This window comes from Gossypium arboreum, chromosome 10 (assembly GCF_025698485.1).
Source record: "Gossypium arboreum isolate Shixiya-1 chromosome 10, ASM2569848v2, whole genome shotgun sequence".
In the NCBI taxonomy this organism is placed as follows: domain Eukaryota; kingdom Viridiplantae; phylum Streptophyta; class Magnoliopsida; order Malvales; family Malvaceae; genus Gossypium; species Gossypium arboreum.
Window position 1 is genome coordinate 11,226,842 of NC_069079.1, and position 27,693 is coordinate 11,254,534.

A 27,693-nucleotide genomic window follows, 5' to 3' on the forward strand; every position below is an offset into this window, starting at 1 on the left:
TATATTAACATTGAGATAAATTATTTTTTCCTTTAATGTTTTTACTCTTATATTTTAGTCAATTTCTTTTAGATTACAACATTCTAAATTAAAGTATATAATTTAATAGATTCATCTCTAGATTAATAAATAATTGATAAAAATATTAAATATTAAATATTAAATATTTTGTAATTAAAGCAGAAAATGAATAAATTAAATAAAAATACATAAATAAATAATAACAATGACGTACTTATTTTTTTTATTTAATTTGCTTAGTAATTAGATCTCAAGTCAGTCTATATGTGACTTTTCTTAAAATTGAGGGATAAGAGGATATATATACTATATATAAACTAATGTCCAAATCCTTCTATTCTGCAAATAAATCTATTTTCACTTGTCCGAATAAACAAGTAGAGTTTTCTTTGTACGAGATTTTAAAAGAATAGTTTAATTTCAGTTTTAGTCCTTATAATATGCTTGATTTTTAAATTTAATTTTATACTTAATTTTTGACATAATTTATTACTTCAAATATCATAGCTAATTTAAATACTCCATTCAAAATGTTGACATAATGTCAAAATACACAACCTTTTACTTCTTTATCAAGATTATATAATTATGGTAAAATTTTAGTTTTGGTTCCTATATTATGCTCAAACTTGAAATTTAATGTTTATACTTTAATTTTGACATAATTTGGCACCCTACTTTTTAATGTCATTAGTTAGTCTAAATATCTTATTCTGATTAAAATATTTAAGTAATTTTTAAGAATTGCCAACACTGTTAAAATTCTCTGTTAAATTCAAGTTTATTAGATTGTAATTTTTTGTAACATGGGCAACAAATGAATATTTCTTTCTAGTTTCAACATGTCACACCATCGAATTTAACAAAATTTTTTAATGTTATGAACAATTGAATCTAGATTTTTAAACCCAAAAAATAAAGAGAATAAATTCCCAAAAATATATTGAGATTAAATATAAAATGAACGGAAAATATAGAGACTTAGAGTATATTTTAATCTGTAAAATTTTACTCTATAATTTGGTCTAAAAAATTAATTGGCACAATGCAAATCGTGATGAAAACCATACTAATTATTAAAACACTAACGACCACCTCACCAACATATTCTCTCACTTAGAGACTAAAATCAACAAATTCAAAAACTCCACGATCAAATTTGACCAAATAATAGCAAAAGGATTAAATTCGAGCACAATAAATAATAAAAGGACTATTTATAGAATTTGATCAATAAGTTTGCATGATTTAAAAGAAATTTCCAATTCAACCCAACCTAAACTTCGGTTTATGTATCTGACCTCTCTTATTGTCTCCATTTTCTTTTCCATCTTGTCTTCTTTTGCTTTCTTTTCAACCAAACAAATAAGCGCTCATAAGATTTTCCTCATTATTTTCATTAAAAAAATACTTATTTTCTTAAGCGTTACGATTTTGTATGATTCCGATTCTCTGAAGAAAAAGAAGAAGCCTCTGATCATCTTTTAGACGCACAAAACAAAAAGTTCAAAATTTTCTTTCTGTATAATCAAAGAGAACCGGCTGCGTGTGTTTAGTTCAATCTGCGGATTTGGTGTTTGAGAAAAATCCTTGAGGAATTTTGGAGGCGGATCTCTCTTTTGCAATTGGGAGCTCTTCGTTGAGGTAAAAAATTCAATTTTTATAGGTTTTATAATTCTGTTGCCTTAATTCTTAGCTGAACGTTGATTTTTTTTTTCGAGTTGTTTGAATGAAATTTTTGCGTTTTTAATCTCAATAGTCAATTAACGTTGTATGTATGTGTGTATATATATATATATTTATTTATTTGTTTATTTAAAATGTTTGCTGTGAAAAAAAATCGAAAAATATTTGGATTCCCGAAAATGAAAGCAACCCCAAAAGCAAATTATCATTTCTATTAATTTTGTTGATCTTTGTAATTTTCTTCTTCTTTTCGTTTCAAATACACGATAAAGTTCTAATTAAAGGCGTTGATTTCATTGGGAAGATGTCAGTTGGTTTTGTTCAAGATTACTGAACTTTTTCATGATCCTGAGCCTCGGTAGCATTCTCGGAAGCCAACTAACTATTAATTCTTTACTTAATAGCAATTAGTTGAATATTAGATATGCTTTCCGGTGATGTGCTAATTTAGTTGTGGAAGTGGTGGTGTTTTAGGGAGTTAGTATCTTCGTTCTGCAACCAATAACCTTGGACATAGACACACACACAAAACTGAGGAACCTTAACAGTGAAAGATTTATGTTCAATTGTAGGGTGTCTGTGATTTTCTGGTAAGGCATCCTGTCATTTTGTTAGAGCTAAAAGTGATGCTGCAAAAGCTTTATCATGTCCAAATTATGTTGTAACATTACCAAATACAAATCCTGCTCTTATGTTTAAATTTATGCTTTTTGGTATCTACGGGGAAATATAAATTGACATTTTATAACCATGTGTTTTACCCTGAGTTTGTTATCAAAAGATGGAAACTGTAAATGGGGAAGTGTTTATTCTACATAACCTTGTCAGATGTTTTTGCATACTTGAGGAGTGATTTGTTTCCAAACTTACTTTTTCTTTTTCTTGATCTATAATTTACGACAAAACAATTAATCTGGAAGTTTTGTGACTGTTCTATTTTGGTGTTGTTAGAATTTGATGGATACCAATAACTGGAGGTCTACTCCTCCCAGCGGAGAGCCCACCATGGACACAGGTGATTGGAGAACCCAGTTGCAGCCAGATTCACGACAAAGAATCGTCAATAAGATGTAAGTGAATTTTATGATACTATTTTTGGTGAAGTATACTTATACTTAGCTTGCTGAGAGTATTTGGCATGTTGTCCGTAGTCTTAGTTAGTATTGTTATGAACCAAACATTCCCATTAATAACGCCTTATTTCCTCTTCCAACGTGTTTTCTTTGTTTTGCAAATACATGACTTGAGAACCAAAGCTTGCTCTTTTAGTCTTAACATGAGTTTGGGTACAAAAAATATATGGACCACATACCTGGAACCTGATGGGGGCATGTGGCTGAGCTATTGTGTCCAACTTTATGCATATTCAGATTCATCATTTAACGAATTTATGTGATTGAATAAGGATGCAATTTGCTTTTATATCTTTGGCTCCTTTTAAGCTTGGGACCTGTTATCTCATTCAAGCGGAGGATGGATTGGTGGTTCTCTTTTGTTCTTACTGACTGAATTATGACTATTCATTAAATAACTTATTGCTGTAATTGACACTAGCAGAGCTGCTTTTCTACAATGTTGTCCGAACAATGGCAATTATGGTTGCAGTCTATCTGAATGTAACTGATATATGAAGGCCATGATAGTAATAGTTTATTTTGGGTGAACTTTGTTAAATCCAATGTTGTGGCTTCATGATATTTAAATGTGACTGCCCTAAGAAAGTTAGGAAGGAGAATTTTGTGGTTCTTATATTATATCCTGGTTATTTTTCATTTGATTTTTGTGTTGCTCTACAAACCTGACAACTTGGTCAGTAGCATTCATTTATGTCGCATTTGAAGTTTCTCTCATGTATCATATTTGTGTGATCATAACTTATGCAATGCCCTATGTACGTAGAATGGATACATTGAAGAGGCACCTTCCATTTTCTGGTCAAGAGGGTTTAAATGAACTCAGGAAAATAGCTGTAAGGTTTGAGGAAAAGATTTTTACTGCAGCAACCAGCCAGGTAATCATAAAAAAGTAGCATTCTTTAACATGCTTGGACTTGTTGTTTACCTATATTTTTTGCGTGTGTATCTTTTTGTTTCTTTTTTTTTGTCCTATAAATTTGCATAGACATGTACACATTCCGACTCCTTACCTAGTCAACTATGTTTGAAGTATATATAGATAGAAATCTAGCAAGGAAGAGAGAGAAGAGAGGGGAAAAAAAAGATGCTAAATGCAAACTCAATTATAGGTGTGGTTAATATAACATATTTGAAAACCTTACCTTGTTTTTGAATAATAAATTAACCTCAATGTTGTTGTCTGCATTCAGTCTGATTACCTAAAGAGAATATCTTTGAAGATGCTTACAATGGAGAACAAGTCTCAGAGTACTGTACCCAACACAGGGAATAACAGCAAACCGCCTGATCCAGGTAATAGAAAAAAACAGCATTTTGCTTTCGCGCTTGTAGACTTTCCATGTAGTTATCTTTTCTGTTCTTTTACATGCAGAGCTGTCTAACTTACAACATCTGCATATTTGCTGTCAAAAGCTATTTGAATGAAAATTTCCTATATTTTATTATTGTTGTCCCCTACTGAAGGGTAGCAGTAGTTTTTCAGTGCTGCATGCACCTTTGTATGTGCTAGGAATAAGTTTTTCATCGTTCTTTTTCTTCCTGGTTGTATTATTCAATTGCCCTGCTTGTTTTAGTTCTAGTTTCTTTTTTAATGAAATAGTTATTGTTTTGGTATTTTGTTGTTCATCTTGTTCTAGATGTTTATCAATTTAGTTCATGTGGGTTCTTCTCTAACTTCTCTTTCTGAATATAAATTTCTTGGGTAGGTTCTCAGGGCATGCAGAACCAAGTTCACAGTCAAGGGCAATCAATTCCTATCTCTTTACAAAGTAATCAATCTCAAGCACAACTGTTACCCCCGAGTGTCCCGAATAACATGGCGTCTGCTGGAGTTCAAAGTTCTGCTGGTTTACAATCTGGAATGCCTGCCGTCTCTGGTCTAACCCAGAATCCTGTACCTAATGTTGTTGGCCAGAATACCAACATGCAGAACATGTCTGGAATTTCACAGAACTCATTGGGGCAAGGGATGTCTTCCAATATGTTTGCTAATCAGCAGCGGCAAATGCCAAGGCAACAGGTGCTTCCACAACAGCAACAGCAACAGCAACAGCAACAGCAGCAGTTATACCATCAGCAGTTACAAAATCAACTTATGAAACAAAAGATGCAACAGGGAAATCTTCAGCCCTCACTTATGCAGTCTCACATGCAGCAACAGCAGAACCTGTTACCACCTACTCAGTTGCAATCTTCTCAGCAATCCGGTATGCAAACATCATCTGTTATACAGCAATCTTCCATGCAATCGACTCCTCTCCCTGGTCTTCAACACAATCAGCAATCTTCTTTACAACAGTCAAGTCAGTCCATGCTTCAGCAGCATCAACAGTTTAGACAGCAGCAACAGGCACAACAGGCCGCTAGTAGTGGTATTCATCAACAACAAACACCAATGACACAGCAGTCAATGATGCCTCAGCAGCAGCATCAGCATCAGCCTCCACAGCCACAGCATCAGCAGCCACACATTATGGGACAACAGGCAAATGCTGCAAATTCACAGCAGAATCAATTAATAGGACAACAAAACAGCATTGCAGACATGCAGCAGCAGAGGTTGCTAGGCCAGGCCAATAGTCTTCCAAATATGCAGCAACAGCAGCAGCAGCAGCAGCAGCAGCAGCAGTTAATGGCTCAAAAAAACAATATGCCAAATATCCATCAGCAACAGTTGGGTCCTCAGAGTAATAGTTCAGGATTGCAGCAGCAGCAGCAGCCACATTTGATTGGAGCCCAGTCTGGTAACTCGAGCATGCAAGCTAATCAGCAATCTTTACACATGCTACCCCAGCCTAAAGTTCCACTCCAACAAACGCAGCAGAGTTCACCTAATTTGTTACCACCAACTCAAGTGCAAACATCCCAGCAGCCACAGCAGCAACTGATGTCGCAGATGCAAACACAGTCTACTTTGCAGCAACAGTTGGGTTTGCAACAGCAACACAATATGCAGCAAAGGCTTCAAGCATCAGGTCAAGTATCAAGTTCCTTGCTTCAATCACAAAATTTGACAGAGCAGCAGAAGCAGTTGTATCAATCACAGAGAGCTGTTCCGGAGACATCATCAAGTATGTTTTTGAATCTATGCCATTACCTACTCTTGTTCTTTGCTTGGTTGCTTTGTTATTTAACTAACCTGTGCAATTTTACTCTGATGATGCTATTGTTTTGCATTGCATTTCTACCCAGAAAGAAATTTCCTTTCCAACTTTGGGAGATGAAAAAATCCTTTTGAACTTGTGATATGCTATCACACATATTGTTTAGATGATTAGTCCTTGGCTAACAAAAATACATGTTATCATAATGACTGGCAACCATGCCTTCATCAGCTGATCATTGGCATTGCCTGGCTTTGTATGACACAAAAAGCATTGTGGTCACCCATGCTACCGCTAAGGTTTTGAATGCTGTGACTGCACAATTGTATTACTCTTAATGCTTTGCTGCAGTTATTCTGCTATGGTTTCGTCAAACCACAGTCAACTGCTGGATTTTAATGTCTTTGCTTTATCAACAAACAATTGGTTCTCTTTTATTCAATGAGTTTTTTGCATCAAACTAGAGGGTCAATGTACTTGCAAATGTAAGAGTTTTTTTTTTTTTGAAAGATGCAAAATGAATGACCAGAAAAGCAAGGTGGTTAACACATGCATGAAATGGCCAAAAGGATTTCGAGCCTCAAAATTGTTTAGTGGTGCTATGATCAAGCCTCGTGGCTTTTGTTCAGGCATGAGATTTGTGCTTTAGATTTGATTAATTTTATGTGAACTTTTTACTCCTCGAGTCTAATTTGGGCGATAAATTTTTTAATGCTTTTTAGTTTGACTCACTCTTATTAGCTTTAGCATATTTATCTTTCAATTAATGACAGGCTGATAGCAGGAAATGGTTGACTTGTTTTAGGTCTTCTTTCACATGATCGCTTATCAATAATGTACATCTATTCCAACTTTTCTTCTTTGTTATATTAGTTTTTAGCTTGAGAAAGTTTAAAAGAAGCCTTGAAAATTAAGAATGATATTTGAACTGTGAGTCATGTTTTGTTACAATAGGAAGTCAGAAGTACAAATTGGCTGCTTTTGTACTGTAGACAGATATCTCAGGGTATCCTAAAAGAAAAAAGGGCATTGAAATTGGATTGTAAGTAGTATGCTTCTTAATGAAAAAGCTTGGATATCCATGGTTAGTTGCAGGAACTACTAATGAAATTCCTTTATTTTTCATGTCCAAAATGTTTAATGATTTCTTCAAACGCCTTTCAGTTGTACCCGATGGCGGGTCTGATGGAATTTTAAGGCATAGGAATTTGATTATAGGCTGCAAAATTCCCTTCTATGCATGTATACCTTAATTTGCTATGGGAGTTGTTTTTTTTTTTTTTTCAAATATACCTTTCCTCTACAAGTTATCTATTTCAATGTTCTTTTTCATCTTCCAAAGATTTTCATTTTACTTATGCATGCATTGTTTATGCATTTTTTTAGCCTCTTTAGATTCCACAGCTCAAACAGGGCTTGCTAATGGAGGTGATTGGCAAGAAGAGGTATATCAAAAGGTGAAAACTTTCTTTACTCATTTTGCTATAGATAATATCGTACTTACAGCTTGGCTTTAGGTTCAGGAAAGTGGTTCTAAAAGGGAATATTAGAGTATGTGAGGATGTGTCTCTTAACAGGAAATATAAAACCTAGAAATTAGCAACTTAGAATAAAATTGGTAAAAGAAATTAAGGTATTTTATTATTTTGTTACTGTTAATAAGAACTGGAATCTTTTGGCTTTGTCTTAGAAGAATGAAAATAGGATTTAAATCTTTTAGTGCTCGACAGAAGATTTATTAAATTGTTGAGCAAGAAATAAGGCCAAGGATACCCTGCATGCTTGACTTCAAATTAATTATCTTTATTGACTCCTTTTTTTCTTACATTACTAAAATCAGTGCCTGCTATTCAGAAAAAGGGAAAAACCTTTATGTTTCGTATAAACCATGAAACATGGATGCATTGAGTGGTTTAATTGTTAGTTAACCAGTCTGTGCCTGATTTTACATTGCAGATCCTGACCTTGAAGGAGACATACTTACCTGAATTAAATGAGATGTACCAGAAAATTGCTACCAAGTTGCAGCAGGTAGGTATATTTGTTGCATAATCTTGATATATTCATTCCTAGCATCCAAAGACTGTAGAACACTTTTGCACCATATTCAGATGCTGGATCTACAGATAAAGTTTAGAGAGGACTTCAGTGCTCTTCTTTAAAATTTTTTATCCCATCCTGCTTTTGTGTTTCTACCTAAATCCCTCTTCTAGGCAGTGTCCAGTGGTCTCACTTCTGCTTAACATGGTGAAATAGTGGCTTGTAATTTTATTTGGGTCATTTAAAAACAATTCTGTGTTCCATTTTCCAGCATGATTCTAATCCAGCACAGCCAAAGTCTGAGCAGCTTGAAAAGTTGAAAATATTCAAGACCATGTTGGAGCGCATCATAGGTTTCTTAACAGTTTCCAGAGCCAATATAACACCCCCTTTCAAGGAGAAGTTGAGTTCATATGAGAAGCAGATAATAAATTTTATAAATTCCAATAGGCCAAGGAAGCCTGTCTCAGTGCTGCAGCAAGGACAGCTTCCTCCACCTCATATGCATTCCATGCAGCAGCAACAACAATCGCAAATTAGTCAGACACAGTCTCATGATAATCAAATGAACCCTCAGTTGCAGTCGATGAATTTACAAGGTTCTGTGCCAACAATGCAGCCTAACAACATGACAAGCATGCAGCACAATTCTTTGTCGCCTGGGGTTTCGACAGCACAGCAGACCATGTTAAATTCATTACAGCCAGGCTCCAGTTTGGATTCAGGACAAGGTAATGCCCTTGGCCCAGTACAGCAGGTTGCTCCAGGACCCTTGCAACAGAATCCTGTGAGTACCTCCCAGCAGACAAACTTTAACAGTAACAGTTTGTCATCACAAAGTGGATTAACTGTCCTGACGCAAAACATTAATCCTCTTCAATCAAATTCCAACATGCTTCAGCATCAGCATATGAAACAACAGCAAGAACAGCAAATGCTGCAGTCACAAAAGTACAAGCAACAATTTCAACAACGTCAAATGCAGCACCAGTTTATACAGCAGAAGCAGCAGCTACTGCAACAACAACAACAGCATCAGCAACAGCAACAACAGCGGCAGCAGCAGCAACAGCAGCAAGCAAAGCAACAGCTGTCCACTCATCAGATGTCCCAGCTGCATCAGATGAATGATGTAAATGATATGAGGCAGGGGATGGGTGTTAAGCCAGGGGTATTTCAACATCTCCCAGCAGGCCAGCGTCAATCTTATACCCATCAACAGTTGAAACCAGGTTCTCAATTTCCTGTTTCTTCACCTCAGCTACTTCAGGCTGCATCTCCTCAGATGCCTCAGCATTCTTCCCCACAGGTTGATCAGCAAAACCTGCCATCTATCTCAAAAACTGGCACTCCTTTGCAATCTGCAAACTCACCTTTTGTTGTTCCTTCTCCTTCGACTCCCTTGGCTCCATCACCAATGCCCGGGGAATCTGAAAAACCTGTTCTAGGCACTTCTCTCCCAAATGTTGCTAATTTGGGACATCAACAAGGGACTGGTGTTCAAACAGGCTCCCAATCCCTTGCAATTGGCACTCCAGGGATATCAGCCTCACCTTTGCTTGCTGAGTTCAGTGGTGCAGATGGATCTCATGCTAATGCTCTGACAGCTGTTTCTAGCAAGTCAAATGTTACAGAGCAACCTCTTGAACGTTTAATAAAAGCAGTTAGTGAAGCTCAATCTTGAAACTTCTGTCCCTTTCTTCTGTGTTTATTGTTTTTCCATTTTTTCTAGAAGGCTTTAGAAGTTCTTTGTCCTTTTCTTGTTTTAATAGGATATTGGATTAATTTGATTTGTTTATGCACTGTGAATTTTAGGTGAAATCCATCTCACCTACAGCATTGGGTGCATCTGTAAGTGACATTGGCTCAGTTGTCAGCATGACTGACAGGATAGCAGGTTCAGCCCCAGGTAATGGGTCTAGGGCTGCAGTTGGCGAGGATCTGGTTGCCATGACAAAGTGTCGTCTGCAAGCAAAAAATTTCATCAGTCAAGATGGAATGAGTGGCACAAAGAAAATTAGGCGCTACACTAGTGCCATGCCCCTAAATGTTGTATCATCTGCAGGCAGTTTGAATGATAGTTTCAAACAGTTGACTGGTTCAGAGACATCTGAGTTGGAGTCAACTGCAACATCTAGTGTCAAGAGGCCAAGAATTGAGGTATTATTTGTTGCTCATGGTGCATGTTTCCACAAAAGTATTCTGCTGTGTTTTTAGGTGCTTGTTTTCAAAAAATTAATCTGAATTTCTATATACTGCCACTAATGCCAAATTGAATGTTCATCGCTCCATTTTGGAATGTTTTAAAGTATATTTTCGTTTCATTATTAAACACCTAAACCTCTTACTTTGTATATATTTTCCTTTCATAATACTTTGTTACCTATCGCATTAGAAGCCATTAAACATTAAATTTATAAAAATCTTGAAACTGTAACTTAAATAACCTTAAAGTCAAAGAACTTTGTAAATCTGCTGCATATCTTGAGGAGCAAAAATTTTAATTTTATTCCAGAGGAATGAGGTTGTTCAAGTTGAATACGGTTGAAATTTATGGAGATTGCTCATTGAAGCTATAAAAAGGAAAGAATGTACCTATTATTACCAAGGCTTTAAAGAAACTGAGAATAAGGCAAAGAGAAACCTACTTTCATTGATTGAAATTAGAGTATTTATAGAGCAATACTCTGCTAACAAGAATTCAAAATAATAGTTCAAAATATCCTAACAAAAGAATTTTAAATTTTAAATTTTTTGATAAAGGTCATGCACTGTTAGGCTTTAACAAATGTTGTAGCAAAATTAATTTGTATGTATGAACTCAAATATTTAGCGTAAGTTATCGTTGTCTTTACTTGGTTACATTTAAGCTTGTGATTAAGGTAAAAATAGATGGCAGCATAAAAATTGGTGAAGAAAAATTTGTGGGCCTTTTCAACACATGCATCATTGTTAATTCTTGTTCTGAATCATATGGTTCTTAGGTATCTTAGGTATTCTTTTCTCCTGTTTCTTGTAATGCGTATAATATTGGTAAGCATAAATTATCAAGCATAGATAAGATGCTTCTGAATTCAGTCAAGTAAACCTGTAATGAAAATATTAGTTATAGATTTTATCAAATCATGTCTAACCCTTGGAATTCTGAAGAAATTCAACCTGAGGTTTTTAGCCAGAATCCTCCTAGTTTCTGCAGTTATATTGGTCAGCAATGCATAGAATGTAGGCAGTATATTTTTCTGACTGCCAATCTTCTTTCTGATGTTAAATCACCTTGTGTCAGTGGGAACCCTGGCATTTTGGTTTCTAAGAATCCAACTTCTGCATAGCTTTCTGGTGCAGACAAGAGAAATTTTATATATGACTTGGTATTGTCTGAGATAGCTGCAGTTTGCTTTATATGATCAGATATAAAAGATTACATGGGACCTATTGCAGGCAAATCATGCGCTTTTGGAAGAAATAAGAGAAATAAATCAACGGCTTATAGACACAGTGGTTGATATCAGTGATGAAGATGTTGATCCTGGTGCAGCAGCTGCAACTGCTGAAGGGGGTGAAGGAACCATTGTCAAGTGCTCTTTCAGTGCTGTGGCTCTCAGTGCAAACCTGAAATCACAGTACATGTCGGCACAAATGGTAAGCTTTCAGATTATGGAAAGAACCTGATGTCTTAACCTGAAGTATTATGATTTTCTTTGAATTCTCTCTTCTGTGTTGCTATGCAGTCACCAATTCAGCCCTTGCATTTGCTAGTCCCCACAAATTATCCAAATTGCTCTCCAATCCTATTAGACAAGTTCCCAGTTGAAGTCAGGTGAGGAAACATTTGCATTTGAATTCCAATCTTTCTCTTCTTTAAACTGTTTGATTTCTTATTGTTAAAATAATCACGCATCATGGTTTGTTTCTCTGTTTGCCCATCTTTATTTTATTTGAATACAATTTCCAAAAGTAAAAAGTGCAAAGCGATAATCTTTTTTATGTTTGAATGTGAGATTGCTGGCCTGTTATTTTGATTGAGGATGAATGAATCTGGTGCAAGGATTAAACTATTGCAATATCATTAACTATATTTAAGGATTTTCATATCTGAAGGAAAACTCTGTAAGCAGCTTAAGATCAAGTTGGTTTGAGTCTAAATGTCTAGATTTGATTTTTCTGCTTGAAAATAATTTTTTTTATCTCATATTCTGTTTCACAGCAAGGAGAATGAAGACCTTTCAGTGAAAGCGAAGTCTAGGTTTAGTATATCACTGCGCACCCTTTCGCAGCCTATGTCACTTGGTGAGATAGCAAGGACTTGGGATGTTTGTGCCCGAGCAGTTATTTCTGATCACGCAAAACTGAGTGGGGGAGGCAGCTTTAGTTCAAAATACGGGACTTGGGAGAATTGCTTGAGTGCTGCATAGTCATCTATACAGACTCTAGTAGAACACCTAGATCAGCTTTATTTTGTCACAGCTGCGATCTTGAGGACTGCATAAGCAGTTTTCGGATGCATATATTTATAATAAAGTCGGTTCAAGGGAGCAGCCTCAATTGATGTTTGTCGGCTTGAGAGAACTCTCCAGGAGAGTTCATAACTTGTGTCATTAGGTAATATATTGTTATAGACTTGTAGGGTCTGGAACATGCTTAGCATTTTGATAAATTCTTCTGTTCAAAACAAGGCTACATACATTATCATATTTCTGGAGAAATGCGGACTCGAATTATGATAGTTATCAAAACAAGTTTGTTCTGTTTGTGGTTAATAAATAAAAAGTGCAGATTCACAACAGTATCATTTATTTTGCACAGTATTACTGAAGCTAGGTTAGCCGGATCTTTTAATTTCTTGCTGGAGACATCTAAATTTTGTACATCATTACAGAGTGTTCTGCGTGTGTGGTCTCAATTTCACCATGAATGGAGCAGAGACAATGTCATGTCATCTTTTTGGCATGAAACACGTGTCTGGGACCGCTTCTATTCAACGAAACCAAACTAGGTTAGGAGGAGATGGTAGAGAGCATGCTTTGTTTGTTCCCATACATAAAGAGCTTTTAAAATGGTAGGCCAGCTATTAGTCATATGAGCTTTGAACAACAATTAGTTTTTATGGCTTTGTAAAGTTTGAATTGAATTTGTATTTTAAAAATTGTATCTTTTTTTTTTTAATACTTGACTAGTCAGTTTTTTACTTGTAATAGAGTCACTTATCAATGAAGTCTTTCTTTTCATTCTTTCAAAACCTTTTATGGTATATAAAGTCACCCTGATGGCACCAAACCCGTTCCACCAAAACATGTTGAAGAGAATAATGCCACCCAAACAAATCTTACTTATCGCATTCGGTTTCGTCTAGATTGACTCAATTGTCAAGATTGACTTGTGTAGCAAGCCATGATGGCTTCTTTTGATGCTTCACAAAAAGCATGGGCCTTTTTGCATACTTTATATGCAAACAAAAGTCACACACGAATTTATAGTCTTACATCAAAATCTTCGGTGGTCTTGGTCTAGAATATCGAAAAGTTTCCACCTCTATTCAAACCTACCAACATCAAAAAAAAATGAAGAACTTATTCAGAAACTTGTTGATCATGAATTCCTTCTCCAATATGAGGAGAAACGAATGTCTTCTCCTATCATTGCTGCAGTTGTAGAACGCAACACCAATCATTCTCAAGTTTTGTCCAATACTAATCGCATCAATCAATCTAAATCTTATCGACCACAATTGGTTTGTTCTCAACAACAAGGTTCCTAGCGTGCACAAGTTACCAATAATACTGAATACCGTGTTTTGTGTCAATTATGTGATAAATATGGTCACATTGCACATGTTTGTCACTCCAAGTCTCATAATCATCAAGATGCCAAGGCCAATACTGCATCTTGGAATGCACAACGTGCTTCATCTCAGATTTTTCGACACTAGCACTTCTCATCATCTCACTATTGATCCTCAATCTCTTACCAATGCTAATTAATATAAAGGCAACGAGAGAGTTTCTATGGAAGATGGTAATATTATTCTTATTACTCACACAAGTACTACTAATTGGTAAGCATTAAATTCTTAACTTGTCAATACATTATGTACCTTTCACTAAACAAAATCTCAATTCTATTTCTCAATTTTGTAAAGATAATCAAACATCTATTGCATTTTTTTCATTTCATTTTTTGGTGAAGGATCTGATTTCGAGAATGCAGTTGATGTTTGGCCAAAGTAACAATAGGCTTTATGTGTGGCCTAATTTTTCCCCTCCCCAATCATACTTTGTTGCAAACAAAAATTATTTTTCCCTTTGGCGTTAAGTATTGGATCACCCCAATTCTCGCACTTTAATTTTTATTTTGAATAAAAATTCATTACCATTATCTACATTAGAAAACCTTTCTTTTTGTAATGCCTGCTCCTCAAATAAAAGTAATAGACTAACTTTTTATCAAAATACATAAATTTTATCTTTCTACGCCAATGGTGGAGGAGAGTTACAAGGTCTCGACTCTTATCCTCAATCTTATGGCATAGAGTTTCAAAGCCTAAACAACCAACGCGACTAGCGCCACTTGAATCTAGGCCACACTTGGAGCAACGAACACCCTTAACCATCAGGCCATCACATTGATTGGTGCACACCTTTTGATACCGAAAGCACCCTAAATCTTTCTCATGTCTCGCTAGAATCTCTACATATTCTAACACCAATTGTCATTGACGATTGCAACCATCCGCTTCTCCAACAGCAGTTGCACAAGGTTCTTTATTTCTTACTGAACAAAAACTGCGTCAACCAACTTCAAGTATGTCTTTTCCCTCTTGGTCCAACCAGACATATCCACCTAACCTAGCTCAACCTCTTCTCACTTATAGTTAATGATGTAGACTTGCCTAATTCATCTCCATCAAATTCCCATACTCTACCTTCTCCTACTATACCTCCAATCTAACTGAAAAACCAAATAATCTCGGAAGCATCGATGCCTCCACAAACCCTAAAAGTGCCACCACCAAAGGCTCCTAAAATCAACTTGTTCACTCTCATCCACCACCTAACCGTATGGTTACACGATCATAAAACAATATTTATAAACCAAGAAAATTTAGTGATTATACAACCATTCTTTTTCAACAAGTTGTCTCTTCAACCTTTAAATAAGCTCTTAAATACACTCATTGGCAAGTCGCTATGAAGGAAAAATATGATGCTTTCCACAAAAATAACATTTGGGAACTTATTCCTTGTGACCACAATATTAGCGTTGTTCATTGCAAATGGATTTTTCTAATCAAGCAAAAATCGGATGGTACTTTTGATCGTGACAAAGTATATCTTGTTGTAAAAGGGTTTACTTAAACAACTGGTGTGAATTATCATTCGACCAACAGTACATTTTGTTCTTTTATAGTAGTTAAAAAAAGTTGGCTTTTACATCAGCTCGACATCAATAATGCATTCCTGCAAGGTCATTTAGATGAACAAGTTTTTATGAGGCAACCTCTAGGCTTAAGTAGGCACTCCAACAATGGTACAAGGAATTGACCAAATTTTTACTACCTGTCGAATTTAAAAGATCCAAGTGTGACTCCTCATTATTTATTCTACAAGATTCAATAGCTACACTTTATATTCTGGTATATGTTGATGATATCATAATTACTGAAAATAATACTATAATAGTTCAACATGATATCTTTTCCTTCTCCAAAGTTTTCCTCTTAAAGATCTTGGGATGCAAAAGTTTTTTGGGGGAATTGAAGTTCTTCATATCACTGATGGTTTGTTCTTAACCCAATTCAAGTATGTTCTTGATTTGTTAATTGAAAAAAATATGCAATATAGTAAATGTGTGCTCTCTTCAATTGCTTCTTCGCAGCGGTTAACTATTCATGATGGGACCAATCTTACTGATGCTATATAGTATAGACGAGTGTTAGGAAAACTCTAGTATTTGTTTTTCACTTAACAGGATATTGCAAATAAACTCTCTCAGTTTATGCACTCTTCTAGAGAAACTCATTAGAAAGTAGTCAAACGAATCTGTCGATACTTGAAACACCTTGTAGATTATGGCTTATGAATATCACTCTGAAAACATGCTTTGCATATATGCATATGCAAATTGGGCTAGGGAACCAACAAATTGTGCATCCACTAATGTGTTGGGAAATGTGTCCATATTTTAATAAATATGTAACTATTTTCCATGTATTTGAATGATGGATAGACATATAAAGTTAATTTCGCATTTTACTATTAGATATTTTGTGTTACTGTCTTTCATATTTTGCATACATAGCGAAATTGTGACAAATAAATATTAGCTCATTGATTGCTAAATTCAGGCTGATAATAAGTGGAACTTTAAGAACATTTACATTGCGAGAAATATAATTTACTTCAGTAGATAATCTAAACGAGTCTGTAATCCTGTAAAAGAATCAAAGTGAGCATTTGATTCAAATACATAGAAGGATTATTATGTCGTATACAATTTAAATTAGAGAGATGATTAGTCTTGATTATGAAAGTAGTTAACTCCACGGGTAGAGACATAAATGTTCTCATTGGAAAAATGAAACATTGGACTGGATCTAAGTTGAATTAATTCTGAATCCATTTGTGAATTAATTCAGACATTCATGGTGTGATTTTTCTAAATCCTAAGTTAGTCACTGGCCATGCGCATATGACTTATGTTCTTTAATATAAGTGGAGACTTATGATCTAAAGATGATCGAGTCGATAGTCGATATATTGGGTACATGACTTGTGTATGGAATGACTTTACTAGTGTAATACCCCATGAGATGTAGCCATGGATTGGTGAATTGTTTAGGCAGATAGTTGGTTAAGATTAAGCTAAGGAAAGACTGAATTGTGTTCTATCTGCCGGTGTTGTATTTTGTATTGTTTGATACGTCATGAGTGGTGGACTATTTATTAATCTAGTAGGTTTGTCTTGATTTTGGTTGAAGGGTTAGCCTTTTGGTGAAGTGTTAGGTTTTTGGTTTTGTGTTTGGGTGTGGTTGTTGGGAGGAATTGGCCAATCAGTGTCTTCTCCTAGTAAGAGGTGTGATAAATCCTTCTGTTAGCATATGTCAGTAGTGGATTGTGGGATTATGGAGTCGATTGCTTTTTGTTTGAAAATGTGTGTTTACTGTTCAGATTTAGTTAAGTTTTTATTATGACCCAATTAGAAATTATGTAAAGTTTATGATTATATTATTATGTGAGATGCTAAGAATGGTTTTGTCGGCCACATATGAGTTAGCTTTGCATGTTAGCCACGTGTAAGTTGTATGAGAGTTGTGTAAGTTATATATATCAGTGAAACTTTTGTAATGGGGATTCTTCTTCTCTCTTCTTTTTCTCTTATATACCCTGGTATCCTATTTAAGAAAGAGTTCTTTGTTGAAGAGAATACAATAAGTAATCAATTAGTAAGAAATATTTGTACGTGTAGCAATTGAGATAGTGTAACAAACCTTATTGGAATTATCTGTGAGTATCCAGTTTGTTTTTCTCTTCTCTGAGTTTCCTTCTATCTTGTGTATATCACTAATTATGGTTGTCATAGCTTAAAGTTCAAGTGGATCCATCGACATGGAACTTTGTGAATCTATTGCACATAATCTTCTATGTGTGTGTGTTTGTGGCATGAAATGGATACAACTTCTTCGGGTGTAAAATCAATATCCAGATATGAAAATCCATTGGTAGGGCATGTTAGTTATAAACCAAAATGAAATATATGCTAGTTTCTAACCAAATGGGAGAATATGATGGGCCACTAGTAGGGCATGTTAGTTTCTAACTAGATTGGCGTGTATGTTGAACCACTGGTAGGACATGTTAGTTGTTAACCATGGCAAAGAACCTTGAACTCACAGGAACACGCAAGTGTTCGAAATGATAAGAAATGTGATATCTATTTTGATATGTAATTGGGGGATCCGAGGTTTAACCTAATGAAATATTTGAAAAAAAGTAAGTTAATATGACTCTGTATGTGATATATGTTACAAATTGAAACGAGTAAATTAATATGACTCTGTATATGTTAAATGTTATGTATAATTTCTAACAAAAAGGAAAAGTTGAATGTTAAGTGGTAAGTTCTGTTCCCTGTTTGATGTGTTGGAAACGTAGTATATTTGTTAAGTATTGGTATTTGGTGTACAAAATCTACCATAATGAAGGTGTGTATGATTTAGTCTGATGAAATGTCTAAAATGCAGAGATATGTGTTAGAAAAGATTGTATTTGGTTGAGAAGTATCAGCTCTGTTAGGGTTAAAGTTCACTTTGGTGTAAGGATGAAAGTATCCCCCCGATGTTAAGGAAGAAAGTATACACCCGATATTGGAGTTCGCCCAATGTTAAGGAAGAAAGTATACACCCAATATTAGAGTCGCTCAATGTTAAGGAAGAAAGTATACACCCTGTAATAACCCAAATTTGACTGGGCTTTAAAAGGGCAAAACAGATAAATGGATAAATAAATATTTATTTTGAAGTCCAAGTTTAGTCCAGAATTACAAATATAATTTGGCCAGATTGGAATGGCCCATTACTTGAAAAGATTTAAGGTCCATCTACAAGCTTAACTCATATAGAAATATAATCTTCAATATGCAATCTTAGATATAATACAATCTTAGATATGATTGCAATCTTAGATATGATATGCAATCTTAGATATGATACAATCTTAGATATGATTGTAATCTTAGATATGATATGCAATCTTAGAAGATATTATTTTGTAATCTTAGAGATTTAATTTGTAGATACCTTTTAATCTTAACCATTGATGTAATTGATCTGTACCGTTGGATTTGAGGAAGTTCAACTATAAATAGAGGCCTCTCCCTTCATTGTAAATCACTTGAATTTTGGGAAGCAATAAGAATTCTTGAGAGCATTCACTCAAATTTCTCTCCCTCTTGCGTTCTTACTCTCTGTAGTTTGTTCTTATTTTATTCTTCGTCTATCTTAGTTTTTCAACACTTTTTATTTTTAATTTCTTCATTTTTCAGATATGTATATTTATTCCTATCTTTTATACATTTTATTATGTATTTTATATATTATAATATTTAACCTTTTACATAGTTTATTTTCAAATATATATTTTTTATGCATGTATATATATTATACTATCATTTTATGTATTTTGAACTATTGCATTATATTTTTATAATTTGTAAATGTTCTATTTATTCATTTTTTTAGTGTATGTCATTTATCTTATTTGTGCATAGTTTCATTTTTATATGCTATGTTTAATTATTTCTTTTATGTGCTATTTTATGATATATATTGTTGTATAATTTTTGCATGTATTATGTTTTTCTTTTAGTTTACTCATGTTTTTATTTGTTTATTATCTTATATTTACCTTAGTATGATTTTTTCATTAAATGTATTTTCATGTTATTTAGTTTTGTCTTAATGATATTATTTATGTTTGTATGGAAATGTTAGAATATTTTGTACATCTATGCTTCATGATGCATTAATATGTTATCCTAAAACGTCATTTAAAATAATATTCCAAGGTTTTTTTTAAAAAAATAAAAAGCAATGCTTGATGTTTGGAAACTTCGAGAAAGGTAGTGCCCTAACTTACTGGGTTGCGACTTTTCTCGTTGAATTCGAATAGTCAAGCACCCTTCTAAGTGATTTTGAGTTTTCAAAACTTAAACAATTATTTCGAGATTTCAAAACATAGTGTCCTAACTTATTGGATATGGCGTTTTGTTGTTTCGAGATAGAAATTTTCGAAAGATGAGCTTAGTTTCGAAGGTTTTAAAATGTTGCGTCCTAACTTATTAGATGTGATGTTTTAACTCGTTTGAAATAAGTGAGCCTTAATTTTCAAAATTGAGACATTCTAATTAAAAGAGGTTTGCATCTTAAAACTTTCAAATTTTCGACATTAAAGACACTTGATAATCAATTAGGTACCAATTTTTGGGTGTTACGAGGGTGCTAACCGTTCCTCATACGTAACCGACTCCCGAAATTAATGTTTTCTCGACTTTCGTAGACCAAAATTAATGTTTTAAAACAAAACATTTTATAAGGTGATCCAATCACACCTAAAAAGATTGGTGGCGACTCCCGTTTTCGTTTTTCTTAAAGTCGATTCCTATTTTCCAAAACTCAATTTAAAAATGGTTTCGACAGCTTGGCGACTCCACTGGGGACTAATAAGAGAGTCAAGCCGTATAATTGATTACCTTTTGTCTTAATGTCGAAAATTTGAAAAATTTTAAAATTCAATCCTCTTTGCATTACATGTGTTTGTATTATTACATATGTTATATATTCTGATACGCATTGCATTTGCATGACCGTTGTGGTCACACCCTTAAGTGGAAGTGAGAAACTACGCCTTCGTGAGGTTTTCGCCTCCGTGCAGGATAGTGGATCACTTTCGCGATGCATCCGTTCCTATGGTTTCATGAGATTTTCATCTCCGTGTAGCCATAAGGAAATGTATTCCCCTGAACTGAACTCGATTCAAATGAGCCTATAATGGGTGAGAATCGAGGAATCTGCTGGTTCAGGTACCTCAACTTTAGAACTAAAACCTCATATAGAAAAACCGTAAGAGCTCAACTTAGTTAGAATTATACTTTAGATATTACCTTCACATATCATTCTTGAGTTTATTAATATTATGTGATACTGACTGTTTCTTTTTTTTCATTGTATGTCATTTAGCATTTAAAAGGTATCGATTCACGGTCAGTTTCTAAGTTAGAAAGTTTTATTATGGAGAACGGACTTCTTGATAGAGTGGAGGGCAACGTTAACGTCCATAGATGGTCTGAGCAAACTCAGCTAGAAAAAGGGGATAACATAACTGTGGGATATATGTCAGAGTTGTCAGACTACACTCGCATTAGTGTTACACAGAATAATTTGCAGGAGCTTAAGGCGATTTGGGATCGATGGGGCAATGAGACCAAGTAATCATTCTACGGTAAGTACGGAGATTTACCCTATTTGTTTGATATTCAGGTTGATGAGAACTTGTTTCGAGCTCTCACTCAGTTTTGGAACCCAGCATACAGTTGTTTTACCTTTGGGGAGGAAGATTTAGTGCCTACTATGGAGGAATACACAACCTTACTTCGATGTCTTAGATTTCAGTGTGATAGGATTTATTCTCGAGCTGCTTGTGTCCCAACCTTTGGTAAGAAGTTGATGATCATTACAGGGATGAGCGAGCAGTGGATCATGGCTAGAATTAAGGAAAAGGGTGAGAGTAAGTGCATTCCGTGGGGAGCTTTGAAAGATCTGATTAAGTGCATTCCGTGGGGAGCTTTGAAAGATCTGATCCAGACACATCCAGACGAGGCGAAGAGGGTAGACATTTTTGCCTTAAGCTTATACAGATTGATGGTTTTCCCTAAGGCCTTGGGATATGTGGATGAGGCGACCACGGATCTCTTCCATCGACTTAGCAAGCGGGTCACTCCTGTTCCTGTGATTTTGGCAGAGACATTTAGGTCCTTGAATACATGTAGGAGGGCCAGTCATGGGCGGTGTTTGTTGGTTGTGCTCGCCATTTTAGCTTGGTTCTACAAATCACTTCCGGTTGATAGATAGGGTGGTTTGTCAGGTCTTCTTCGAGGATTACTCCCTGTTGAAGGACATAGAAGCTTCAACTAGGAAAGTTGATGTTCCTGAAAAAAGTTGGATAGCGCTACTTCAGAATCTGCAGTCAAAGGACGTAGAGTAGAGGGCTCCATGGATGATTCCTGGTGAGATTCTTTACCGATGCGGTAGTTTTGATTGGGTCCCTCTATTGGGAATTTGGGGTGCCATTGGTTAAGCCCCTTTGCTTATGTTGAGGCAACATGGATTGAGACAGTTCATACCGGTAACTTACGGTTTAGTTCAGAGTGAGTTCATGTATAGAGGAGCTGACTACAAGACGAAGGTCAGTGAGATCTCTAGTGCTCGGAACAAGACTTGTTGATTAAAGGGAGTAGTTATTAGCTCTGCTACGACTCCGGAGTACGTCGAGTGGAGAGGTAGAAGGATTAATGATAACATCTTTAAGCCAAGCGTGGAAGGAGCTCGACCGATAGAGGAATATTTGCAAGTGACGCCCTCGGAGTTAGAAATTATGAAGCAAGAGTTTGAGAGAAAAAAATTGGAGCTCGAGAAGAGGATAGCAAAGCTCGAGGAAGAAAAGATATACTTGAGCCTAGATATCGATGTGCAAAAGATGAAGGTCAGGAAGGTAAAGAAGGAAAAGAGAAAGATAGAGGAAGATCGAGATGATTTAAAGGAGCACTACAAAAGAGTACAAGTATCCTTGAAGAAAGCGGGAATAGGAGGGTCTTCAGATCAGTTGCAGAAAGAGGTCCGAGGGGAAAAGTCCAAAGCTGAATATTGGGAGAGGAAGTTCCAAGAGGTGCAATTACGGAATTTGACCTTAGAGAAAGAAAATCAAGGGTTAAAAATTAAGGTGACTGAGCTTGGGCGATCCCTTCATCTGCAATGAAGTCGTGATTCCACGGTAGAGGTAAAGAAGCTAAAAGGCAAAGTTGAGGAGTTGGAATCAGTATTGCAAGATAGTAAGCTTTTTATCGAGCAGCTTGAGGCACGAGAAGATCATTTAAAGGGAGAACTGCGCCAGTCTAAAGAACAAGTCAGAGATAGAGATTACCTTATTGGAGAAGCCATAATTCAGATCCGAGAGGTAACTGAACACGTTCAAGACTTGGCAGCACCAGCTGACGTATTGAGTATGATGCATGAGTCATCATCGGATGTAGGTCGAGAGTTAGCCCTTTTAATAGATAGAGTTAAAACTTTGGGCATTAGGGCGAAAGCGTATTTGTAATCTATTTATATGTAAAGATATTCTTTTTCTAAATAAAGTTTTCTAAATAAGATTGAATCAAGATCGATACCTTTTGCATTCATTTGCATCTTATAGCATTTCATTGCATCATTTGCATTCAAAATTATAAAAAGACCCTAATTAGTTAAAGTTATTAAAAAGAGAGAGAGAGAGAAGAGGGTCACGGCTGAGTGAAAAAGAAGTTGAATGGGAATTAATGATGTTCCCTTACATATCCCCGACTTTTGTGTCAGGAGGGATAGCTTACCCGGAGAAAGGGGTGTTTGGAAATGAAAATCATCCCATCAATGTCATACATGAGGAAGGGACTGAACAAAAAAACCTTAAGGGCATTCGCCCTTACAAACCGGGAAGTTCTTTAAACAATTGGACTGCGAAAGAACTTCCTGTAATCTTTAGGAATTTTACAGAGTAATGTTCAGAACACTCTTGTTGCACTAAAGCCTAGGAGTAATGAGATTTCTTTTGAGAAGTGGGCTCATGTTCAGACATTTTTATTTTCAATAAAACATACTTTTATTTTTTATTCGAGTAAATATTCTTTCATTCTGATTCTTTTGACCTTTGACATTTTTTATAAATTTTCATTTCATGTAAATAGTCATTATTGAATTCATTTATTCCTTGTATATTCTTTTGTGTGCCTATCATAGATCCCTAGATATCAATGACATGGGCAACGATACTACAGATTCAGAGTTCCTTTTGAGTGCAATATGTGTTTAGAGGAATCTCAGTACTTTGAAGGTGACAGAAATTGTGACTTGTTTCTGAATTTGTTGAAAATGGTTTTTACCCCATGAAGTGGTGGTAGGAAATATAGCCTTAGAGGAAGGAAAGATTGTGAACTTGGAATTAGCTGAGGAGACAAAACAAGACCTTGTTAAGACTATTATGGGAATTCAAAAATGTGGTCCAAAGACGCATGCAGGAGGATTTGCAATTGCCAGGATAAACATAAGGTTTTGGGGCACTGTTGGTCTACCATGGAAAGGGATCGCATCAGTTGTACAATGAATGCCAAATTTAAAGGAGTCAAGACTTATGGGGCATGTATGTTATGGGCCCGAGCTTGTCGAAAATTTCAAGCTGACAATGACTCATCTTTGTGGATGTCAACTACTCCATTAAGAGGGGGAGATAGCTTCATATGCCAATATTACAAAGTCAAAAGTTATCCATTTAAAAAAAAAAAAGATTATGTATAACTGCACAATGCGAAAAGTTTGCAGTCTTTTCAAAGATAATGCGCCATACCACAGTACAACAAAGGTTGCCAAAAGAAAAGAAAAAGAAGAAAAAAAAATTACAGAAGATAACCGAGACTGATAAAAATTGGCATAAGAAACTACCGCCTACTCTCTATTCTTACGCTGAGGCAAACACCTTCAATTCCAGTTGTTTCAAATGTTCCAACCATCATCCTTGGAATGGGTGCATTGTTTGGCTTTCCTGAATAGTCTGATGTGCCGTTAATAGCTGCGATGGTTAGCTCCAGGCGGTGGCTATTGATTTCCAGCTATGGGGCATCAAGCCGTACATAATCTCTGAAGCTTAAAATGATAGATTCTTTCTTCAAAACCAGTTTTTGACAAAGTGGATGACGGTATCATGAAAGAAGCTCTCTTAGACTTCTATACAAGTTCAGGGAAGAGGAAACCTGATGAAATCATTATTTTCAGGGATGGGGTTAGCGAGTCTCAATTCAATCAAGTTTTGATCAAGTTATTGAGGCTTGCAAGTTCTTTGACGAGAAGTAGAACCCTAAAGATTGTGGTTATTGTTGTACGAAAAACCATCATACCAAATTTTTTTTCAGCAGGGATCTCCTGACAATGTGCTACATGGTACTGTCATTGACAACAAAGTATGCCATCCAAAGAACAATGATTTTTACCTTGGTACCCATGCTGGAATGATTGGAATCACGAGGCAGACCCACTATCATGTTCTCTTAGACCAGGCTGGGTTTTAGGCTGATGATCTGCAAGAGTTTGTTCATTCTCTATCCTATATGTATCAAAGGAGCACCACAGCCATATTTCTGTGGCTCTTATTTACTACGCTCATTTGGCAGCTTCACAGTTGGGGGCAATTTTTGAAGATTAGGGATGCTTCAGAAACATCATCGAGTCATGGTGGGATGTATGCTCCGGGAGTAATCTCTGTACCTCAGCTTTTCAGGTTGAAGGATAAAGTCAGCAACTTCATTCTTGTCTGATGAGAATCATTGAACCATCTTCTTATAGGGTTTGACAAACAACAGCCAGGACTGCTGCTGGGGCAATCCCTTTCTCATGGGTTTATGAATCAAGATTTTTCCTCCAAGCTTTGATGGAGTCAAGAATTGAATACCTCTAGTAAACTTAACTTGAAAGTATTCATCCTAAGCAAATGTACCAAGAATGGATGACACAGACTTATAACAAAGAAGGTTCGTCCAAAAGATTTTCATAAAGGAAACCTTGTGCTGAAAGAGATCCTTCCCATGCAAAAGGATGCCGAATTGGGAAGGGTCATATGTTGCGAAAAGGGCTTTCTCTAGAGGTGCACTGATTTTGACAAGAAATGGATAGGAAGAATTTATCTGATCCAGTGAATTCGGACTCGATTAAGGAGTACTTTGTCTGAAGGAGAAGGGAAACCAAGGTGAAAAACCGCAAAGGGCACTTTGGGACTTCTATATCAAAAAAAAAAGAAAATAAAAGAAAAAGAGAAAAAAAAGAAAAAAGAAAAAATGAAGAGGCCAATGTGAAAACCCGCAAAGGGCGCCTTGTGACTAAAGAGGTTTTGAGTTGAAAACCCGAAAGAGTAGCTCAAATTTTGAAGAGCACACGATAATCTTGCTATATCTGATTCAACAAAGAGTGAAGCGTGTTGCATATCGGGGCATCAACAAAGTACTTTGGATCTTTTAAACACATGTTGAATTCAAGAAAGTCTCATGGAGCTGGCATATAAACGCTTAAGCGGCGATATCTAGGGCATCTAACTTTTGTCTTGTTTGCTATCTTTAGATTTTTTTTCTTCTCAAAGATAGGCTTTCAGATTAATTTCCTTTGTATTTTTGACAAATTTATTCAAATCTAATTATTCTCAAGATTAAATTCATCTTTCAATATTTTTAAAGTATGTTGCATTAAAATAATGATAGATGAACTAAACAATTTTCACAAATGAAGTTTTGATCATTACTCTGTAAGTTTCTAGAAAATACAAGAAACTAAAACAGAACAATTGTTCAAGGAATTCACGTAGGTGAGATTCGAAAGAACTAGAGGGAATTCTTTCTTTGGTCCAAATGATGATTGGACAAATCAAACGATTCGATCCTAAGAGAGGATTATTTTACAAATATCTTTGATGGGTCATAGCATTTGAAGAACGGTACAAACCCATGGGCTGAGTAAAGAATGATATTTCGAGAGAAATAAGGATGAGCTTGGATGAAAGAATGAGTAGTGACATCTGAATAGGGGTCATATTCATAAACATTTTGCATTATAACAGGTTTAATTAGGAGCATTTGACCCATTTTAATCATAAGCATCCTAATCAATAGGCATGAATTCACACACATTATACAGGTTGTGTCCTTCAAGGGACAATGAAGATTGGTGCGCCTTAACCCCCTAAGCAGTAGCGTAATAGGCTAAAGCATAGCAGATCTGACCTTCAAGTATTTACACTGAAGCAAATCCAAGATGATTTGGCGTCTCTGTATTGTCAAAGAGTAGATCGAAGACAACAGATTTGGCATCTCTATATTGGCAGAGAGCAGATCGAAGATAACAGATTTGGTATCTCTGTATTGGCAGAGAGTAGATTGAAGACAACAAATTTGGCATCTCTGTATTGGCAGAGAGCAGATCGAGGACATAACTGATTTGGTTTTCACGTGTTTACGTTGAAGCAAATCTAAGATGATTTGGCGTCTCTGTATTGGCAGGGAGCAGATCGAAGACATAGCTGATTTGGCTTTCACGCGTTTACGTTGAAGCAAATCTAAGATGATTTGGCGTCTCTGTATTGGCAGGGAGCAGATCGAAGACATAGCTGATTTGGCTTTCACGTGTTTACGTTGAAGCAAATCTAAGATGATTTGGCGTCTATGTATTGGCAGGGTGCAGATCGAGGACATAGCTGATTTGGTTTTCACGTGTTTACGTTGAAGCAAATCTAAGATGATTTGGCATCTCTGTATTGGCAGGGAGCAGATCGAAGATATAGCTGATTTGGCTTTCACGTGTTTACGTTGAAGCAAATCTAAGATGATTTGGCGTCTCTGTATTGTCAGAGAGTAGATCGAAGATAACAGATCTGGCATCTCCATTTCGATGGAGAGCAGATACATAGCAGATCTAACCTTCAGATGATTTTACTGAAGTAGATCCAAGATGATTTGGCATCCTTGTGTTCACAAGGAGCAAATCGAAGACACAGCAGATTTGGCTTTCACGTGCTTACGCTGAAGCAGATCTAAGATGATTTGGCATCTCTGTATTATCAGAAAACAAATCGAAGAAGCAGATTTGGCGTCTCTGTGTTCGACGGAGAGCAGATCGAAGATATCAACATGACAGTCTTGAGTTTGCAATGAGCAGATTGAGGACCATGATCCGATAAGACCGGGCAAATTTGGTCTTTCTATGAGTCTTTGCTCGATTCCTGTTACACAGCAATGAGCAAAGAGGGGCAGCTGTAATAGCCCAAATTTGACCGGGCTTTAAAATGGTAAAACAGATAAATCGATAAATAAATATTTATTTTGAATCAAGAAGGAGTTTGATAGATTGCTTTGGTAAATAGTATACAATA

General features: G+C 35.7%; 1 protein-coding gene across 1 annotated transcript; it reads left to right on the forward strand.

The window, feature by feature from the left end:
• The first annotated feature begins 1,266 nt into the window (after nt 1–1,266).
• Nucleotides 1,267–12,770, forward strand: LOC108489141 (mediator of RNA polymerase II transcription subunit 15a). The gene is made up of 12 exons (XM_017793445.2): nt 1,267–1,665; nt 2,659–2,777; nt 3,607–3,718; nt 4,034–4,136; nt 4,550–5,914; nt 7,334–7,404; nt 7,904–7,978; nt 8,259–9,650; nt 9,803–10,147; nt 11,426–11,626; nt 11,716–11,804; nt 12,192–12,770. The coding sequence occupies exons 2-12, from the start codon at nt 2,665–2,667 to the stop codon at nt 12,397–12,399; spliced, it is 4,074 nt and encodes a 1,357-aa protein (XP_017648934.1). The 5' UTR covers nt 1,267–1,665; nt 2,659–2,664; the 3' UTR covers nt 12,400–12,770.
• Nucleotides 12,771–27,693: the final 14,923 nt, after the last annotated feature.